Source organism: Panulirus ornatus, chromosome 64 (genome assembly GCF_036320965.1).
Source record: "Panulirus ornatus isolate Po-2019 chromosome 64, ASM3632096v1, whole genome shotgun sequence".
Lineage (NCBI taxonomy): Eukaryota > Metazoa > Arthropoda > Malacostraca > Decapoda > Palinuridae > Panulirus > Panulirus ornatus.
Genome location: NC_092287.1, coordinates 28,107,583 through 28,124,979, shown reverse-complemented (window position 1 = coordinate 28,124,979; position 17,397 = coordinate 28,107,583). Strand labels below are relative to the sequence as shown.

Genomic DNA, 17,397 nt, shown 5'->3' with positions numbered 1-17,397 from the left:
GGAATCCTTAAATCTTGAGCCGAGACTCGGCAAATTCCAAATTCCTGAGCTAGGACCTGGAAAATTCCCAAATCTTGAGCCATGGCCCTGGGAATCCCTAAATCTCTAGCCAAGAACCGTGGAATCCCAAAATCTTGTGGCAGAACCTAAGGAATTCGCAAGTCTCGAGCCAGGATCCGAGAAATCCCAGAATCTTGATCCAATATCCTGGGAATCCCCATACTCTACCTTTAAGCCATGATCCGGGGAATCCCCAAATTACTAACGAGGAAACACGAAATCCCCGAAACTAGAACCTGGACCTGATGACTTCCTAAATCTCTAAGTGAAATCGAGAAATGTTAAGCCAGGACCCTGAGAATTCCCAAATAAAGTGGTGGGGTGGGGGGGGGGGGACCTAAGGAATCTCCAAATCTAAAGCTAAGACCAGAGAAATGCCCAAATCTTATACTAAAACCTGAGGAATCCCCAAAATCTTGAGTCAAGATCAAGGAATCTCCAGAGTTTTAGCCAACGTCCAGGAGTTGGGAAATCTCCAATTCTTGGACCAGGACCGGGGAAATTCCCTTATCTCCAACCAGAAGCTGGGTTTCCCTAAGTCTTTGACCAGGACCCGAGCTATCCCCAAATCTTGAGCGAGAACCCAGGGCATCCCTAAATGTTGACTCACAACCCGAGGAATCCCCAAGTTTTGAATCAAGACCTTGGAGATCCTCAAATCTACACTTGGCCTCAGGGAATCTCAAAATTTTGGGCTAGGCCTTGGGAATGCCCTACACCTGAACCAGAACTTGGGGAATCCCATAATCTTCAGCCAGGACCCGGGGAATCCACAAATTTTGAGCTAAGACCCTGGGAATCCCCTAATTTTGAGGAAGAACCGTGAAAATCCACAAATCCAGAGCTAGGACTCGGGGAATCTCTAAATCTTAGGTCATGACACGGGGAATCCCTAAGTCTTGAACCAGGACTCGTAGAATCCCAAAATATTGAGCCAGGACCTAGGGAATTCCTAAATCCTTAGCCTGGATTCAGGGAATCTCCAAATCTTGGGCCAGGACTAGGGTAATCACCAAAATCTTAGGTCATGACCCAGAGAATCCCCATATTTTGGGCCAAGACCCGGAAAATCTCAAATCTTAAGGCAGGACCTGGGAAATCCCCAAATTATTTGGGGAATCCACAAATTCTGAGCTAAGCCAATACTCACAAACTCTCGTAAAATATCAACATACAACCCTCTCCTAGTAATCGATATGATAAAAAACCAAAACAACTACCAGTGTCCTAGTGAGGATTGTGATGTGTTTATATCCCATATCAGCTGACGGTGCATTTCCACGAGCGGGACGAGTCTATCTCGACGAGATTATTAAAATCGAGAAATTGACTCTCAGGAAGGCCAGATGATGTTTTCATCAATTCTCTCGTTTTCTACCAGTGTGCTGTCTACCTTTACTTTCATAATCTTTATATTTCCATGGATATATGTTATTGCTACCTGACTTATCATTTAGTAAAATCAAATGATCCTTTGATGATCCGCAGGTATTCTGTCATCACAACGTTTGATAATATTTTAAGCACGTACATGTAAAGCCTTTTACCAAAGGTAATTTCGATGCGGAGCTAAGGTGATAAATTACCATGTTATTATACACCATCGTCTGGTTACTTCGGCAAGGTTTTATACATTTTGTTTATATTTTCCTGGTGTATTGCCTACTCTTATATCAATCAACAATATATTTACCCCTATATACGTATCCCTACTCGTCCTATTTAGCATCTCTCAATGTATCTTGGTGACACAAATAATTCTTTGCACCGTAATTATTACTGTAATCCGTAAAATTACACACGTCAATATTCGATTCGGAGCAAATTTAGACAATTACTCTTCGGCAATAATGAGAACCTACATTTAAATAAACCTTACCTAACTTTCCACAGGAATTTCCGAACATTAACATTGCAATTTCAGTCATTTGACACGAAAAATTACTTTCGCACTTTTGTTTTCCATTAAGTTTTGTTCCCGAGTGTGATCATTGTTCGTAGAATACTCTCTGGCGGATGGAAGTCTATCACGGTTTGGGTAACTTTCGACAATACTACAAATAGATAAAAGTGACCTCACTTATGAAGTTTGATCGGGCCTTCATGCGTTTGAGTGCGTTTTTATCTCTATTTTTTCAGACTTTCACCTCAATTTCATTGCTAATAGCCCTTCTAAAACTTCGTAAGGTAGGAAAAAAATCCAAATAATGAACCCAAGTCTAAATCATGGAGACTAATCTAGTGATACGCGCTTCATCCAATTTCGTTGTGTATTTCCATGGTGTCCCAGAACTTGAAACTGACCAGTTTAATTACTGAAGACTCGTGGAATTTTCCTTTTTGGTGGAATCAGTTCAAAACTGAAATACATACAAAATTTCATTTTTTTCCTCCCTCACCTTACATTGCAAATTAAAGGTATCACACAAGTCAAAAAAAGTATAAAATACCTGCAATATCTGAACACAAAGATTATATTTGGCTACGGTCACATAACTACAATATTCCTTCGTGAAATAATCGAATAACATAAAATATATTACCATAATATACCATCAACTCTCTTCTAAGTCTTCCGGAAATCAGCCGAACTTCAGATGTCTGTATAATTTGTATAAAATCTAACAAGTTCCGGGGAATCAACTGACATTTTGGACTTACCTCTTCTGAAGCAGTTTTTCGTTTATGCTGAGTTGACTGGCCATACTTATATTCTGGTTAGGTTCGTCTATCGACACTTATTCAATAATCACCTTTATCTTTTTCTGCAGACACAGTAGTAATCCAATCGGAGTGGAGCACTGGACCCAAGTTCTTTGCTGAATGAAAAATGTCAACAAGGCAGACGACAAACAGAGATATGCTGATTTCCTAGTAGAGCCATCTAGCAACGAACTGGGAACAAATTTGTATGCCAGATATAAGTTTCACGTTAAATCGGCATCACACAAATCTGAGAGTGAAATATCCTAAATAGATGTCCTTTGACTTGCGGGAGTTCACCATCTGGGAGTGGGAATGATTGTCTATCGCCAGAATGGGTACTTGATTGTAGGGCGCGGTGCGGTGTGAGCGATCAGAATGGTCAGGTGAATGGGAGATATAAGTTATCTTTCATTTTTTGTTTGTTTTTAGTGGAGTAATGTATGAAAAATCACATTTGACACTTTCCGTTCTTGGGTGAAGTAGTTTGGTTGGCGAAGGACAATTGCGTAGCACTCACCGTGATTTACTTTTTTTTTTTTTTATTTCAAATAGTGTTTCTCGCTACCGCTATGCACTTTACATAACAGTCAATCCTTGGTTCATCTGGGATTATTTCAAACCAAGTATCAAGGTTTCTCTTAAATGTTTCTGTGCTTGTCACGCGCATATTTCATTTATCACTTGTTAGCATGCAAGTATTCTTTCCATATTTCTTTCTCGGACTCTTAAATTTTTGGTTGATATGTTGATGGTATAGTTATCCTATATCTATTTTGTTGAAAAGGCTTTGAGCCCAGATACATACATCATTCTTGATGCTCTCAATTTTGCTATCAGGCATAAATAATGATAAATCTATCTCTTCCTTCTAGGCTGTGGAATCTATATTCTGTCACTTCCATATTTTAATTCATATCTTCCAAGCCTTGGAGTTGTTTATGAAGTGTTTCTGAGTTCTCACTCGTTTATTTCTATTCGATTGGTTGGTGACAATACGACACGGCAGTATTCAATTATGCTTCTTATGTGCACAATGAACATATTTCATCGTTATTCTTGTCTCTTGTTGTGAAAGTCCTCATTATCATACCATTCATTACTTAGGTCTATAGCACTCTTATCAATTTGCCTTCAGTTCTACTTGCTCATTTGTGTAATAATTCCAAGATTTTTTACATTTGCTTAATTTTCTTAGCATGTGCACGATGTGTGTGTGTGTGTCTGAATGATTTTGTGTTTGTGTTGGTATGTGCATTATGTTGTAGTGCTTATTGGCTGTGCGGGGCTATTTTCTTTTATTTTTGTATGATAGATGGTTCAAATTGTGTGTGTTCTGGGATAGTGATGAACATCAATCTGTTATGTCTACAATTTGGTATAGCATGACAGAGGCTTGAGTGTCCGTTTGTTTAACCAGGGTCGACTTTTTACGTGGGTTATGATTACCCTGTTTGGTGCAGTTTTTAGTTTTGTTACATTCACTTTTATAATGGTTGATGACCGGGGAGGTGAGACGTAGTTTAGGATGCAGCGGATGAATCCTTCATATAGGACAAGGGGGAGACCCATTTTCTCGTTTGAAGCTGTTGATAAATATTTAGTGAGCAATCACGAGTATTTAACACCATCATCCCATTCTATTCAAAAGCATTTGACCGCTTTCATCCACGCCACTTCTAAACCGAACACCAGCCCCCAAGCAGAAATAACAAGCCCATCCCGCTTCATTCTTTAGCAGTCTATACTTGCAGATTTCACCCTCCCCCCTCCTCCCCTTCCCCATACAAATTCAACATTCGACAAGCACTAGACACTTGCCCACTTCCCCAACCTGTCCAATTCATCTTCAAATCCAATCCACTCGTCTGAAAATTACACCACCGACATGTAAGGGCTATTTTTTTCTCATCTGCATCCTGGTCTGCGTCTCTCCAGTATCACAAACAACGAATCAACATAGAAAAAACCCTCATATCCAAGATAGAACTTCCATGCTGACCCTCTTGAAATGTCCTGAACACATCCCGTAAAGACAATTACTCATCACCATACTTCATGATCTGTGAAACCATCCGTTGGGCGTGGCTAGCTTCCTTAGCGCTGTGGAATAACTATAGAAGAGGAGAGGAAGGTGAGGACCTTATGGACTTATGTGTGTGCTATTTGAATTTGTGTTGAATGATGAGGTTTTGCGTTGATTGGGTTTCCGTTTCATTTGATGAAAATATTGTTTTTCTTAACCTGTTGAGTTTGGCGTTGTATCTGTTGTGTATTTTGCATATCTGATTTATATACCTTAATACAGGTAAATTTCTTCTCAGATTCTTAAATCTATTCAAATACATTATTTACATTTTTTTCAGAAATAAAATAACTGATATAGTTAGTCAATTATCTGCGTGGTGGACGAAGAATTAGATGAAATATTTGAGAAATAAAAGTTAGAATGGGATTTCGTTAACATCGATTTTTTTTTTATTCTAGGTAATACAACAGCAAGTCCAGCATTCTAATATAAAAAACAAAACAAAACCGTAGGGATTACGTCACGCGAGGGCCTCCTTCCCTCCCTCTCAGAGCTACCAACATAAAGATGCCCCTTTCAGGGCTACCAACAGGGGTGCCATTTACATCAGCGGAAGGGCGAAAGTCACCAATCTTACCCACACTCATAAAAGGGACATGTATAGATTTCTCAATAATATTCACAGTTCGGAGGGTACTTGAATGTGGTAAAAACGATCACAGATTTATTTACACCAAAAATGGTCTGTAGACACTGAAGAGAATCTTTTTGTAAACAATTAATTTTTTATCTTTGTATCGTCACAGCTGAGTGTGCAATAAAAAACATAACTAGGGTAGGACTGAAATATAGTTTAAGATTTAAAGTTTCTATGCTAATCTAACTCCTTTTTTTTTGGTTCTATACATTCTGTAATGTTCCTAGACTGTAGAGATGAGTTCGTAGAAGAAAGTGAATGTTGTACACATGACAGCAGGAGAGTCATCTGCGTTCCTGTGGCTTTTTATTGGATACCATTCACTGGATGGACAACCGCGTCGCCGAATCCGGATTCCTTTATGCGAACGTCAACAAAGCGACGAGTAGGTGAGTGGGTCAGGGATGCAGGCGTACGGTCAGTACAACGTTGTTCAGTATGATACTTGTGAAGGATGCAGCATACGAACGTTCAGGTATATTGATGATGCTTGATAAGGAAATTGACAAGGAGCATTGTCCTGGGTGGGAGGAGACTGTGGGGACTGGCTGACATCAATGGAGTCAATGCCTCACCCATTTTCCTTTAACATTTAGTCAAATCTCTCTTATCCTAAAAACCTATCATGATCCACATATCTTCGAAGCCAATTTAAGATATCACATATAACTGATTCTCGTAAATCATAAAATTTGTATAGACCATATAACTTATACTAGGTGGGTCAGGAACTGAAATGACCTAAGGAATGGAAGTAAGGTTTAGCTAATGACTGGAAAAACGAGTTCAATCAAATGTTCATAAATCGTTCTTGTCTAGGGACAATCTACATCTACAACGACCTCAGGCCAATGATCATCTACCTATAACACTCACATCTACTGCTAATCATCTACCATCTACACTGGACTTATATTATTGGTAATCCCATGAATGCATGTGGTGGAAACTCTCTTAATTCCTAATCTCTTCGCGTCGAGCTACTCCCTGAAGTTGACGTCCAGCTGGCCGAAGTATCCATTGGAGGAGTCATAGTAGGAAGGCGAGTCCTCGCAGGGGATGGAGTTCTGTGGGTGGTCACAGACCAGGGCCACCTGCCGAACGGGAAGAGAAAAGACTGTAAATAAAAAAAGTGTTTCGAAAGGGGAAATGGAATAATCAGTGTATATGAATATCAATAAGAGAACATTGGATGATGGATTCATAGAGGAGACACTTGGAGACGGGATGGATGGATCTGAGGTTGTAGCTAAAGATGCGAGCAGTATTTAGAAAATGAAGGAGAAATCGAAAGGCGAATCGAAGGGGTAGAGAAGGTAGACAAACAAAGTAATTACGATTAATCATCCATAATAATACATGAATACACTTTCACAGCGGCTCCTGCAGTCCACCTGTTGTACACAATACAATATGGCGTCGGCAACTCTGTGTGTGTGTGTGTGTGTGTGTGTGTGTGTGTGAGTGTGTGTGTGTGTGTGTGTGTGATTTATTTTCCTTACGAATTACTTAACTTTTATTGGGATGTAGCATCAGTAATTATGACTCAGCTCACCTACTCATCTGACCATAAGGGATCATCTGCCTATAATTGGCGCCCTTGTAATGCAGACTAGTTAGACTCCACGACCACGGCTATATATAGAAGGTGCTTTTAGGCGTAAGTCGCGGATTTAAAACAGGGGGCCTTTCCCTAACTAGTCAGGGTCTACAGGGGCCGGCAGGGAGGACACACACACACACACACACACACACACACTATGTGGTCAAGAGTGAACATTCACAACCTCAAGTGGCAAGTCTGTGGTCTCGAGGGCTACGTGGCCTCTGGACCACCGTGTGGTTCGCACAGGACCAATAAACTGGTGATTTAGTGAAAGTTAATTATAAAGCAGGAGGTTCAGTGGTTGGGTCTGTCATGGCTCTGGGGTTCTTTAATGGGTTACTTTCCCAACTTTTTCACTTCACAGGTTAGTGTTCATATGATGGGCTATATATATATATATATATATATATATATATATATATATATATATATATATATATATATATATATATATATATTTATTCTACTTTGTCACTGTCTCCCGCATTAGCGAGGTAGCGCAAGGAAACAGATGAAAGAATGGCCCAACCCACCCACACACACACATGTATATACATACACGTCCACACATGCAAAATATACATACCTATACATCTCAATATATATATATATATATATATATATATATATATATATATATATATATATATATATATATATATATATACCTATACATTGAGATGTATATATATATATATATATATATATATATATATATATATATATATATATATATATATATATAGAGAGAGAGAGAGAGAGAGAGAGAGAGAGAGAGAGCGCATGGTTACCATTCCACAGTGTTGAATGTGTTATTATCGTCTGTCTGCCGGTGGTGTGGGCCCTTCCCCTTGCTTGGCAAACTCTCCGTCATTCACTTTTCTTCAACATCACTTACCTTCACAACAAATAACTTTCTCACCATCACCTACCGTACCTTGTTATATCACCATTACTGTTCCCTACCCTCCCTATTTTTCACTATCACCCATCTTCCTACAGTTTAGCTCATTCTTTCTCACTTTCAGTTACTCTTTTTCGCCATCATTCATATTCCTCCACCATCATGAAACCTGCTTCTTTACTTATGATTAAGAAAATAATACAACATATCTTTATTTGACAAAGAACGTCAAAGACGTTCAACAGAATCTGATCACAAGGAACGCTTTTAGAATATGATCTCACTGTTTGGAATGTTTATAGAGTCAAACTTCATGAGATACAGGGGAATGAAACGTTTTAGTCTGTTTTGAAAACCTAAGAAAATGAACAGAGAACTGGTCTCAATCACAGCGTTAACTGGTGTCATCAGGCGGTTTGCCTCATTGATTTCCAGAGAACTGGTGTCAATCAGAAAGTTTGTCTCGCCGATATAAAGTCAGACGGATAAATTCCTTTCTGGCATTAGCCATGCAGTAATTGAGAAATTCCCCGATTGCGTTTCCATTACAAATGTCGTCTGAACCTGTTTTAAGGCTTTGCTGAGGCGGCAGTGAGGCTTCAGTAAGGGTTTCGAGTCACCTTCGAGATAATGAGCCTTTGTCAAGAGTGAAGGGAGGCTTTGTTATGGGTTTCGTTACGGATTGATCATTGGCTCATCAAGGATTGATTGACGCTTTGCTGGTGCCTCGGGAATGCTTCATCAATATGCTTCACTGAGGCTTCAGTTGCGCTTTGCTGCAGCTCCACCAATGCTTTTCGGAGGCTTTACCTGGCTCATTAGCTCTCATTGTTCCACACTTCGCTGATGTTTCTCTAAAGCTCCGCTCGGTTCATTGGTTATCACTTTCCGAAGCTTCACTGATGTTTTCCGAGACTTCAACCCGGTTTATCCGCTATCACTATCCGAGGCTTAATAAAGTGACCTTTTTCGAGGTTGACTCAGTGGCCTACTCTCCGACCATCACGGAAGACGTTACCATAAACATGTCTGAAACCAATCCTCCCCCCCCCCCCCACCTTACTCTCCCTCCCCCTTCCCCAAAAAACCGGTTTGGGGGAGGTGATGGGTTCGAATCCGCGTCGGAATGGTTCATCACCCTCCTTTGAGAGATGGGTAAGCAACCTTTAGCGCCTCCCTCACATCCTTCCTACCGTCCTGGGGGTCAGAGGGATGGTTACCGATAGGCATCATCCCGCTACGATTTGTTACGTCCTGGAGGACAGATGGACAATTGTGACAGGTATCCGTCCGTTACAAGGCGTTACGTCTTGTTAGACAGGGGGCAGTTGCGAAAGGTATCCGTCCGTCGCAAGGTGTCCTGGAGGACAGAGGGACAGGCATCCCTACCATACAAAATGCTACGACCCTCACTGTTTTCTCTTCTTTCTTTTTCAACTTGCATGAGACGCTACCACCCTCACTGTCATATACTTTATTCCTTCACTCATAATATCTTTCAACTTTTCGAGCAGGCCCTCGACGCGAGACGGAATCTATGACAACTACTTGAACAAACTATCAGGAACAACTGTCGAGACTTGGCCTTCGTCATCCTCCTCCTATTCAAACCCTGTTACTCCCGTCACAGCCGTCGTAACACATCCTACTTCTCTGTAACAACAATAAGAAAAGTTTAAACTCTTAAAACATCTAATTTACCAACAAAGATCTGCTTTTGTCTTCACGGCTCAATTCCAACCCTGGTTCGCACCGCCCTGCGATCTTATTGGACATCGTTTGAAAATGGGTGAGTGTCCTCGCGACTTGAGGGTGAGTGGCTATTCGACCTGAAGATGAGTGTCCTCTCGACCTGAGGGAGACGGTACATGACCAGCCTTGCCTCAGGTGTCATGACTCGACTCCCTGTGTGAGTCATTCTATGGGTGACCTATCTGTAGAGAGGACGTGTGATCTTTCCATGACCCCGAATGGGTCGCTGATACGTGGTCGATTCACAATACTGGTCTGAGATTGATAGTCCTCATATTTACTGTCATATAGTGTATCCATTACTTGTCATTTGATTTTTTCTTCTTAACCTGAAGATCCTTAAGTGACTCGACCTACCCATGACCTTTACAGCCTCCGTGCCATAATCTGATCTACCCATGACCTTCATGTCTTTTTAGACCTGACCTTTCTATGACCTCCCTGTCGCTTATAGACTCCACCTAACCTGACCCCTAAAATGACCCTACATGACCTGACCTCTACCCCTCTCTACAACATACAACAGCTGCGCGTGACCTGGCAAATTAACCTGGCTCGTAGTTACGGGAGGGAACTGACCTGGTTGAAGACGGCCCCCAGGCCACAGATGAAGGACCACATGCGAGTGCGAAGGAAGCCCTCGGCGTCCAGGTAAGGGTAGCAGACGTGGAACACCCGACATCCGTTGGCCAGGTCAGCGTAGTAGCCGTACGAGAGGCCGTCGCAACTGGGGAAGGAGAAAAGAACAGTTGAATGGGTCACGGGCCGGGTCTTGAAAATAATAAGACAATCACGTCGAGTGCAATGAGAGACCATATACCAGGCGGTTGAGTGGACTGCTGATGAGAGAGAGAGAGAGAGAGAGAGAGAGAGAGAGAGAGAGAGAGAGAGAGAGAGAGAGAGAGAGAGAGAGAGAGAGAGAGAGTTACTGTAAGTGCAAGTACCAGATGGTGGGTCACCTGATGGTCAATTATAGAGGCGTTCGAAGATGGTGGCGGGAAGGAGATTGGGGGTGGGGTGGGGTGGGGTTGGGGGGGATTGGTGACCGCTGGTCCGTGTGGGAGAGAGGAGGGGAGAAGGATTGGGTGGTGGTGGGTGAGTGGGGAGGTCTCTGGGAGAGTTGAGAAAATTACAGAGCAAGATCTTTGAAGCACGGGGTGGAGGACTGGTGGAAAGGACACGGGGTGGACACGGTGGAAAGGACACGGGGTGGAGGACACGGTGGGAGGGACACAGGGAGGAGGATACGATGGGAGGGACACGGGGATGGAGGACACGGTGGAAAGGACATAGGGTAGAGGACACGGTGGGAAGGAAACGGGGTGGAGGACACGAAGTGGAGGACACGGTGGGAAGTACCGGGGTGAGGTATAAGATGGGAGGGACACGGTGGAAAGGACACGGGGTGGAGAACACAAGGTGGGGGACACGATGGAAAGGATACGGGGTGGAGAACACAGTGGAAAGGACACGGGGTGGAGGACACGGTGGGAAGGAAACGGAGTGCAGGACACGGAGTGGAGGACACGGTGGATCGGACACGGGGTGGGGGATACGGTGGGAGGGACTCGGGATGGAGGATACTTGGGAGGGACATGGAGTGGGGGATATGGAGGGAGGGAGCCGCGTGAGATTTAAGCCCATGTTACCCTCATCCAGATGAGGTTGGGACACACATAAAAACACTAAAAGTCTAATGTGTGTGTCTTTTAACCTCCGTGTGTCCGAGGCTGCCAGACGCCCTATCCAGGGTTCGAATCATCCCTCTGTTGGTGTATATGCATTTGTCTATGGATAGGGTAGTTAGGGAGGTAAATGCAAGAGGTTTGGAGAGAGGGGCGAGTATGCAGTCCGTTGGGGATGAAAGGGCCTAAGAAGCGAGTCAGTTAGTGGTGGCTGATTCGATTGTGAAACTGCAAAAGTTGGTGACTAAGTTTGGAAAAGTATATGAAAGGAGAAAGTTGAGATTAAATGTTAATAAGAGCAGGGTGATTAGGTTCAGTAGGGTGGAGGGACAAGTTAATTGGGAGGTAAGTTTGACTGGAGAAAAATTGGAGGGAGTGAAGTGTTTTATATATCTGGGAGTGGACTTAGCAGCGAATGGATCCATGGAAGCGGAAGTGAGTCACATGGTTGGGGAGGGGGCGAAGGCTCTAAGAGCGCTGAATAATATGTGGAAGGAGAGAAAGTTATCTCAGGGGACAAAACTGGGTATGTTTGAAGGAACAGTAGTTCCAACAATGTTATATGGTTGCGAGGCGTGGGCTATAAATAAGGTTGGGCAGATGAGGATGGATGTGTTGGAAATGAAATGTTTGAGGACACCATCTGGCGTGAGGTGATTTGATCGAGTAGGTAAAGAAAGGGTAAGAGAGATGCGTGGAAATAAAAAGAGTGTGATTGAGTAAGCAGAAGAGGGTGTGTAGAAATGGTTTGGACATATGGATAGAATGAGTGAGGAAAGGCTGACAAAAAGGATATATGTGTCAGAGGTGGAGGGAACAAGGAAAAGCGAAAGACCAAATTGGAGGTGGAAGGATGGAGAGAAAAAGATTTTGAGCGATCGGGGCTTGAACATACAGGAGGGTGAGAGATGTGCAGAAATAGAGTGAATTGGAACGATGTGGTATACCGGGGTCGACGTGCTGTCAATGGACTGAACCAGGGCATGCGAAATGTCTGGGGCAAACCATGGAAAGATCCGTGGGACCTGGATGTGGATAGGGAGCTGTGGTTTCGGTGCATTACATATGACAGCTAGAGACTGAGTGTGAGCGAGTGTGGCCTCTTTTGTCTGTTTTCCTGGCGCTACCTCGCTGAAGCAAGGGGTAGTGATGCTGTTTCATGGTGGGGTGGATTAGCGCCAGTAATGGATGAAGGCAAGCAAGTATGAATATTTACATTTGTATAAATGCATATGTCTGTGTATATGTATGTATATGTATGTATGTGTGTATATGTTGATATGCATATGTATGTATGTGTGTATATGTTGATATGTATATGTATGTATATGTGTGTGTCTGGCCGTTTATGTATGTATATGTGCGTGTATGGTCGTATATATATATATATATATATATATATATATATATATATATATATATATATATATATATATATATAATCCCTGGGGATAGGGGAGAAAGAATACTTCCCACGTATTCCCTGCGTGTCGTAGAAGGCGACTAAAAGGGGAGGGAGCGGGGGGCTGGAAATCCTCCCCTCTCGTTTCCTTTTTTTAATTTTCCAAAAGAAGGAACAGAGAAGAGGGCCAGGTGAGGATTATTCCTTCAAAGGCCCAGTCCTCTGTTCTTAACGCTACCTCGCTAATGCGGGAAATGGCGAATAGTTTGAAAGAAAAAAAGAAAATATATATATATATATATATATATATATATATATATATATATATATATATATATATATATATTATTATTATTTTGCTTTGTCGCTGTCTCCCGCGTTTGCGAGGTAGCGCAAGGAAACAGACGAAAGAAATGGCCCAACCCACCCCCATACACATGTATATACATACACGTCCACACACGCAAATATACATACCTATACATCTCAATGTACGCAAATATATACACACACAGACACACACACATATACACATGTACACAATTCACACTGTCTGCCTCCACCCATTCCCATCGCCACCCCGCCACACACGGAACAACATCCCCTTCCCGCCTCATGTGTGCGAGGTAGCGCTAGGAAAAGACAACAAAGGCCCCATTCGTTCACACCCAGTCTCCAGCTGCCACGTAACAATGCCCGAAACCACAGCTCCCTTTCCACATCCAGGCCCCACACAACTTTCCATGGTTTACCCCAGACGCTTCACATGCCCTGGTTTAATCCATTGACAGCACGTCGACCCCGGTATACCACATCGTTCCAATTCACTCTATTCCTTGCACGCCTTTCACCCTCCTGCATGTTCAGGCCCCGATCACTCAAAATCTTTTTCACTCCATCTTTCGACCTCCAATCTGGTCTCCCACTTCTCCTCGTTCCCTCCACCTCTGACACATATATACTCTTGGTCAATCTTTCCTTACTCATTCTCTCCATGTGATCAAACCATTTCAAAACACCCTCTTCTGCTCTCTCAACCACACTCTTTTTGTTTCTACACATCTCTCTTACCCTTACATGACTTACTCGATCAAACCACCTCACACCACATATTGTCCTCAAACATCTCATTTCCAGCACATCCACCCTCCTCCGAACAACTCTGTCCATAGCCCACGCCTCGCAACCATACAACATTGTTGGAACCACTATTCCTTCAAACATACCTATTTTTGCTTCCCGAGATAATGTTCTCGACTTCCACACATTCTTCAAGGCTCCCAGAATTTTCACCCCCTCCCCAACCCTATGATTCACTTCCACTTCCATGGTTCCATCCGCTGCCAAATCCACTCCCAGATATCTAAAACACTTCACTTCCTCCGGTTTTTCTCCATTTAAGCTTACCTACCAATTGACTTGTCCCTCAACCCTACTGTACCTAATAACCTTGCTCTTATTCACATTTACTCTCAGCTTTCTTCTTTCACACACTTTACCAAACTCAGTCACCAGATTCTGCAGTTTCTCACACGAATCAGCCACCAGCGCTGTATCATCAGCGAACAACAACTGACTCACTTCCCAAGCTCTCTCATCCACAACAGACTTCATACTTACCCCATTCCAAAACTCTTGCATTCACCTACCTAACAGCCCCATCTATAAACAAATTAAACAACCATGGAGACATCACACACCCCTGCCGCAAACCTACATTCACTGAGAACCAATCACTTTCCTCTCTTCCTACACGTACCCATGCCTTACATCCTCGATAAAAACTTTTCACTGCTTCTAACAACTTGCCTCCCACACCATATATTCCTAATACCTTCCACAGAGCATCTCTATCAACTCTATCATATGCCTTCTCCAGATCCATAAATGCTACATACAAATCCATTTGCTTTTCTAAGTATTTCTCACATACATTCTTCAAAGCAAACACCTGATCCACACATCCTCTACCAATTCTGAAACCACATTGCTCTTCCCCAATCTGATGCTCTGTACATGCCTTCACCCTCTCAATCAATACCCTCCTATATAATTTCCTAGAAATATTCAACAAACTTATACCTCTGTAATTTTAGCACTCACTTTTATCCCTTTTGCCTTTGTACAATGTCACTATGCAAGCATTCTGCCAATCCTGAGGCACCACACCATGAGTCATACATACACTGAATATCCTTACCAACCAGTCAACAATACAGTCACCCCCTTTTTTAATAAATTCCACTGCAATACCATCCAAACTCGCTGCCTTGCCGGCTTTCATCTTCCGCAAAGCTTTTACTACCTCTTCCCTTTTTACCAAATCATTCTCCTTAACCCTCTCACTTTGCACACCACCTCGACCAAAACACCCTATATCTGCCACTCTATCATCAAACACATTCAACAAACCTTCAAAATACTCACTCCATCTCCTTCTCACATCACCACTACTTATCACCTCCCCATTAGCTCCCTTCACTGAAGCTCCCATTTGTTCCCTTGTCTTACGCACTTTATTTACCTCCTTCCAAAACATCTTTTTATTCTCCCCAAAATTTAATGGTGCTCTCTCACCTCAACTCTCATTTGCCCTCTTTTTCACCTCTTGCACCTTTCTCTTGACCTCCTGCCTCTTTCTTTTATACATCTCCCACTCATTTGCATTATCTCCCTGCAAAAATCGTCCAAATGCCTCTCTCTTCTCTTTCACTAATAATCTTACTTCTTCGTCCCACCACTCACTACCCTTTCTATTCTGGCCACCTCCCACGCTTCTCATGTCACAAGCATCTTTTGCGCAAGCCATCACTGCTTCCCTAAATACATCCCATTCCTCCCCCACTCTCCTTACATCCTTTGTTGTCACCTTTTTCCATTCTGTACTGAGTCTCTCCTGGTACTTCCTCACACAAGTCTCCTTCCCAAGCTCACTTACTCTCACCACTCTTTTCACCCCAACACTCTTTCTTCTTTTCTGAAAACCTCTACAAATCTTCACCTTCGCCTCCACAAGATAATGATCAGACATCCCTCCAGTAGCACCTCTCAGCACATTAACATCCAAAAGTCTCTCTTTCGCGCGCCTATCAATTAACACGTCATCCAATAACGCTTTCTGGCCATCTCTCCTACTTACATACGTATACTTATGTATATCTCTCTTTTTAAACCAGGTATTCCCTATCACCAGTCCTTTTTCAGCACATAAATCTACAAGCTCTTCACCATTTCCATTTACAACACTGAACATCCTATGTACACTAGTTATACCCTCAACTGCCACATTACTCACCTTTGCATTCAAATCACCCATCACTATAACCCGGTCTCTTTCATCAAAACTACTAACACACTCACTCAGCTGCTCCCAAAACACTTGCCTCTCATGATCTTTCTTCTCATGCCCATGTGCATATGCACTAATAATCACCCATCTCTCTCCATCCACTTTCAGTTTTACCCATATCAATCTAGAGTTTATTTCCTTACACTCTATTACATACTCCCACAACTCCTGTTTCAGGAGTAGTGCTTCTCCTTCCCTTGCGCTTGTCCTCTCACTAACCCCTGACTTTACTCCCAAGACATTCTCAAACCAATCTTCCCCTTTACCCTTGAGCTTCGTTTCACTCAGAGCCAAAACATTCAGGTTCCTTTCCTCAAACATACTACCTATCTCTCCTTTTTTCTCATCTTGGTTACATCCACACACATTTAGATACCCCAATCTGAGCCTTCGAGGAGGATGAGCACTCCCCGCGTGACTCCGTCACCCAGGCTACGGCATCTGACAAAATCTCCAGCTTGTAGGTGTTTGGTACAGTAAAGGCGAATAATGTACAGCCAGGGAACGTGGCAACCGACCTTGCTACTTACCTCAGGTGGGGGAAACATTTCGGGCCATTAACTTACGACACCACGACACGGAACAAGACACACTTTGGTCTACCACGGCTGGTTCTCACTAAGTCAGAACGACCTTACTGGTATACTTGTCATTGTAAGCGTCGTTGGGGAACGTCAGTCGTGATGGAGGAGTCAGCCAGAGAAAATATGTCTACAGTTTTAGTGGTTCATTTAGTCCTGCTGAATGTAGTTTAGTCATGTCAACCCCCCCCCCCCCCCCCATACAGCGTTCCCATTGGCTTCTCTCCAGGCTGGTCGTGTGTCACTGACTCGTCGTCCTCGTCTCATCGTGGGCTGGCTTCCTCGTCGTGGTGGTGATGTTGGTCGTCTTCGTCGTGTTCGTCGGCAACTAAGGCCCACACTTCTCCTTTTTCTTGTACCTGAAATGCTCATCATTGCCAATAACCAGATTAAAATACACTGTCAAGAGTGTTTTGAAGAAAAGGTGAAACACATCCATACAATAAACATGAATAAAAAGTCTTAACTGATCAAAGAACAAAAAGAAATATACTGAAATATATAAATAAAAATGTATAAGATATATAAACTGGTAAATGTCTAAATACATTTATGAATGTATATGAATCAGGTGAGTAATTGTGAGGAGATTGGAAGAAATGATCCAATATATTCAATCTTAAGATTTG

The 17,397-nt window shown here is 42.7% G+C and overlaps 1 protein-coding gene across 1 annotated transcript in view; it reads right to left on the bottom strand.

Annotated features, from left to right (window-relative positions):
- Nucleotides 1-5,213: 5,213 nt before the first annotated feature.
- The window catches only part of LOC139746249 (U-scoloptoxin(01)-Cw1a-like), a 29,946-nt gene continuing 17,762 nt past the window's right edge, over nucleotides 5,214-17,397 (bottom strand). The window contains exons 3-4 of the mRNA XM_071657255.1: nucleotides 10,331-10,478; nucleotides 5,214-6,583 (exon numbers count right to left, since the gene is read on the bottom strand). Coding sequence (XP_071513356.1) covers nucleotides 6,470-6,583; nucleotides 10,331-10,478 — 262 coding nt within the window. The 3' untranslated portion in view covers nucleotides 5,214-6,469. The remainder of the gene's footprint in view (nucleotides 6,584-10,330; nucleotides 10,479-17,397) is intronic.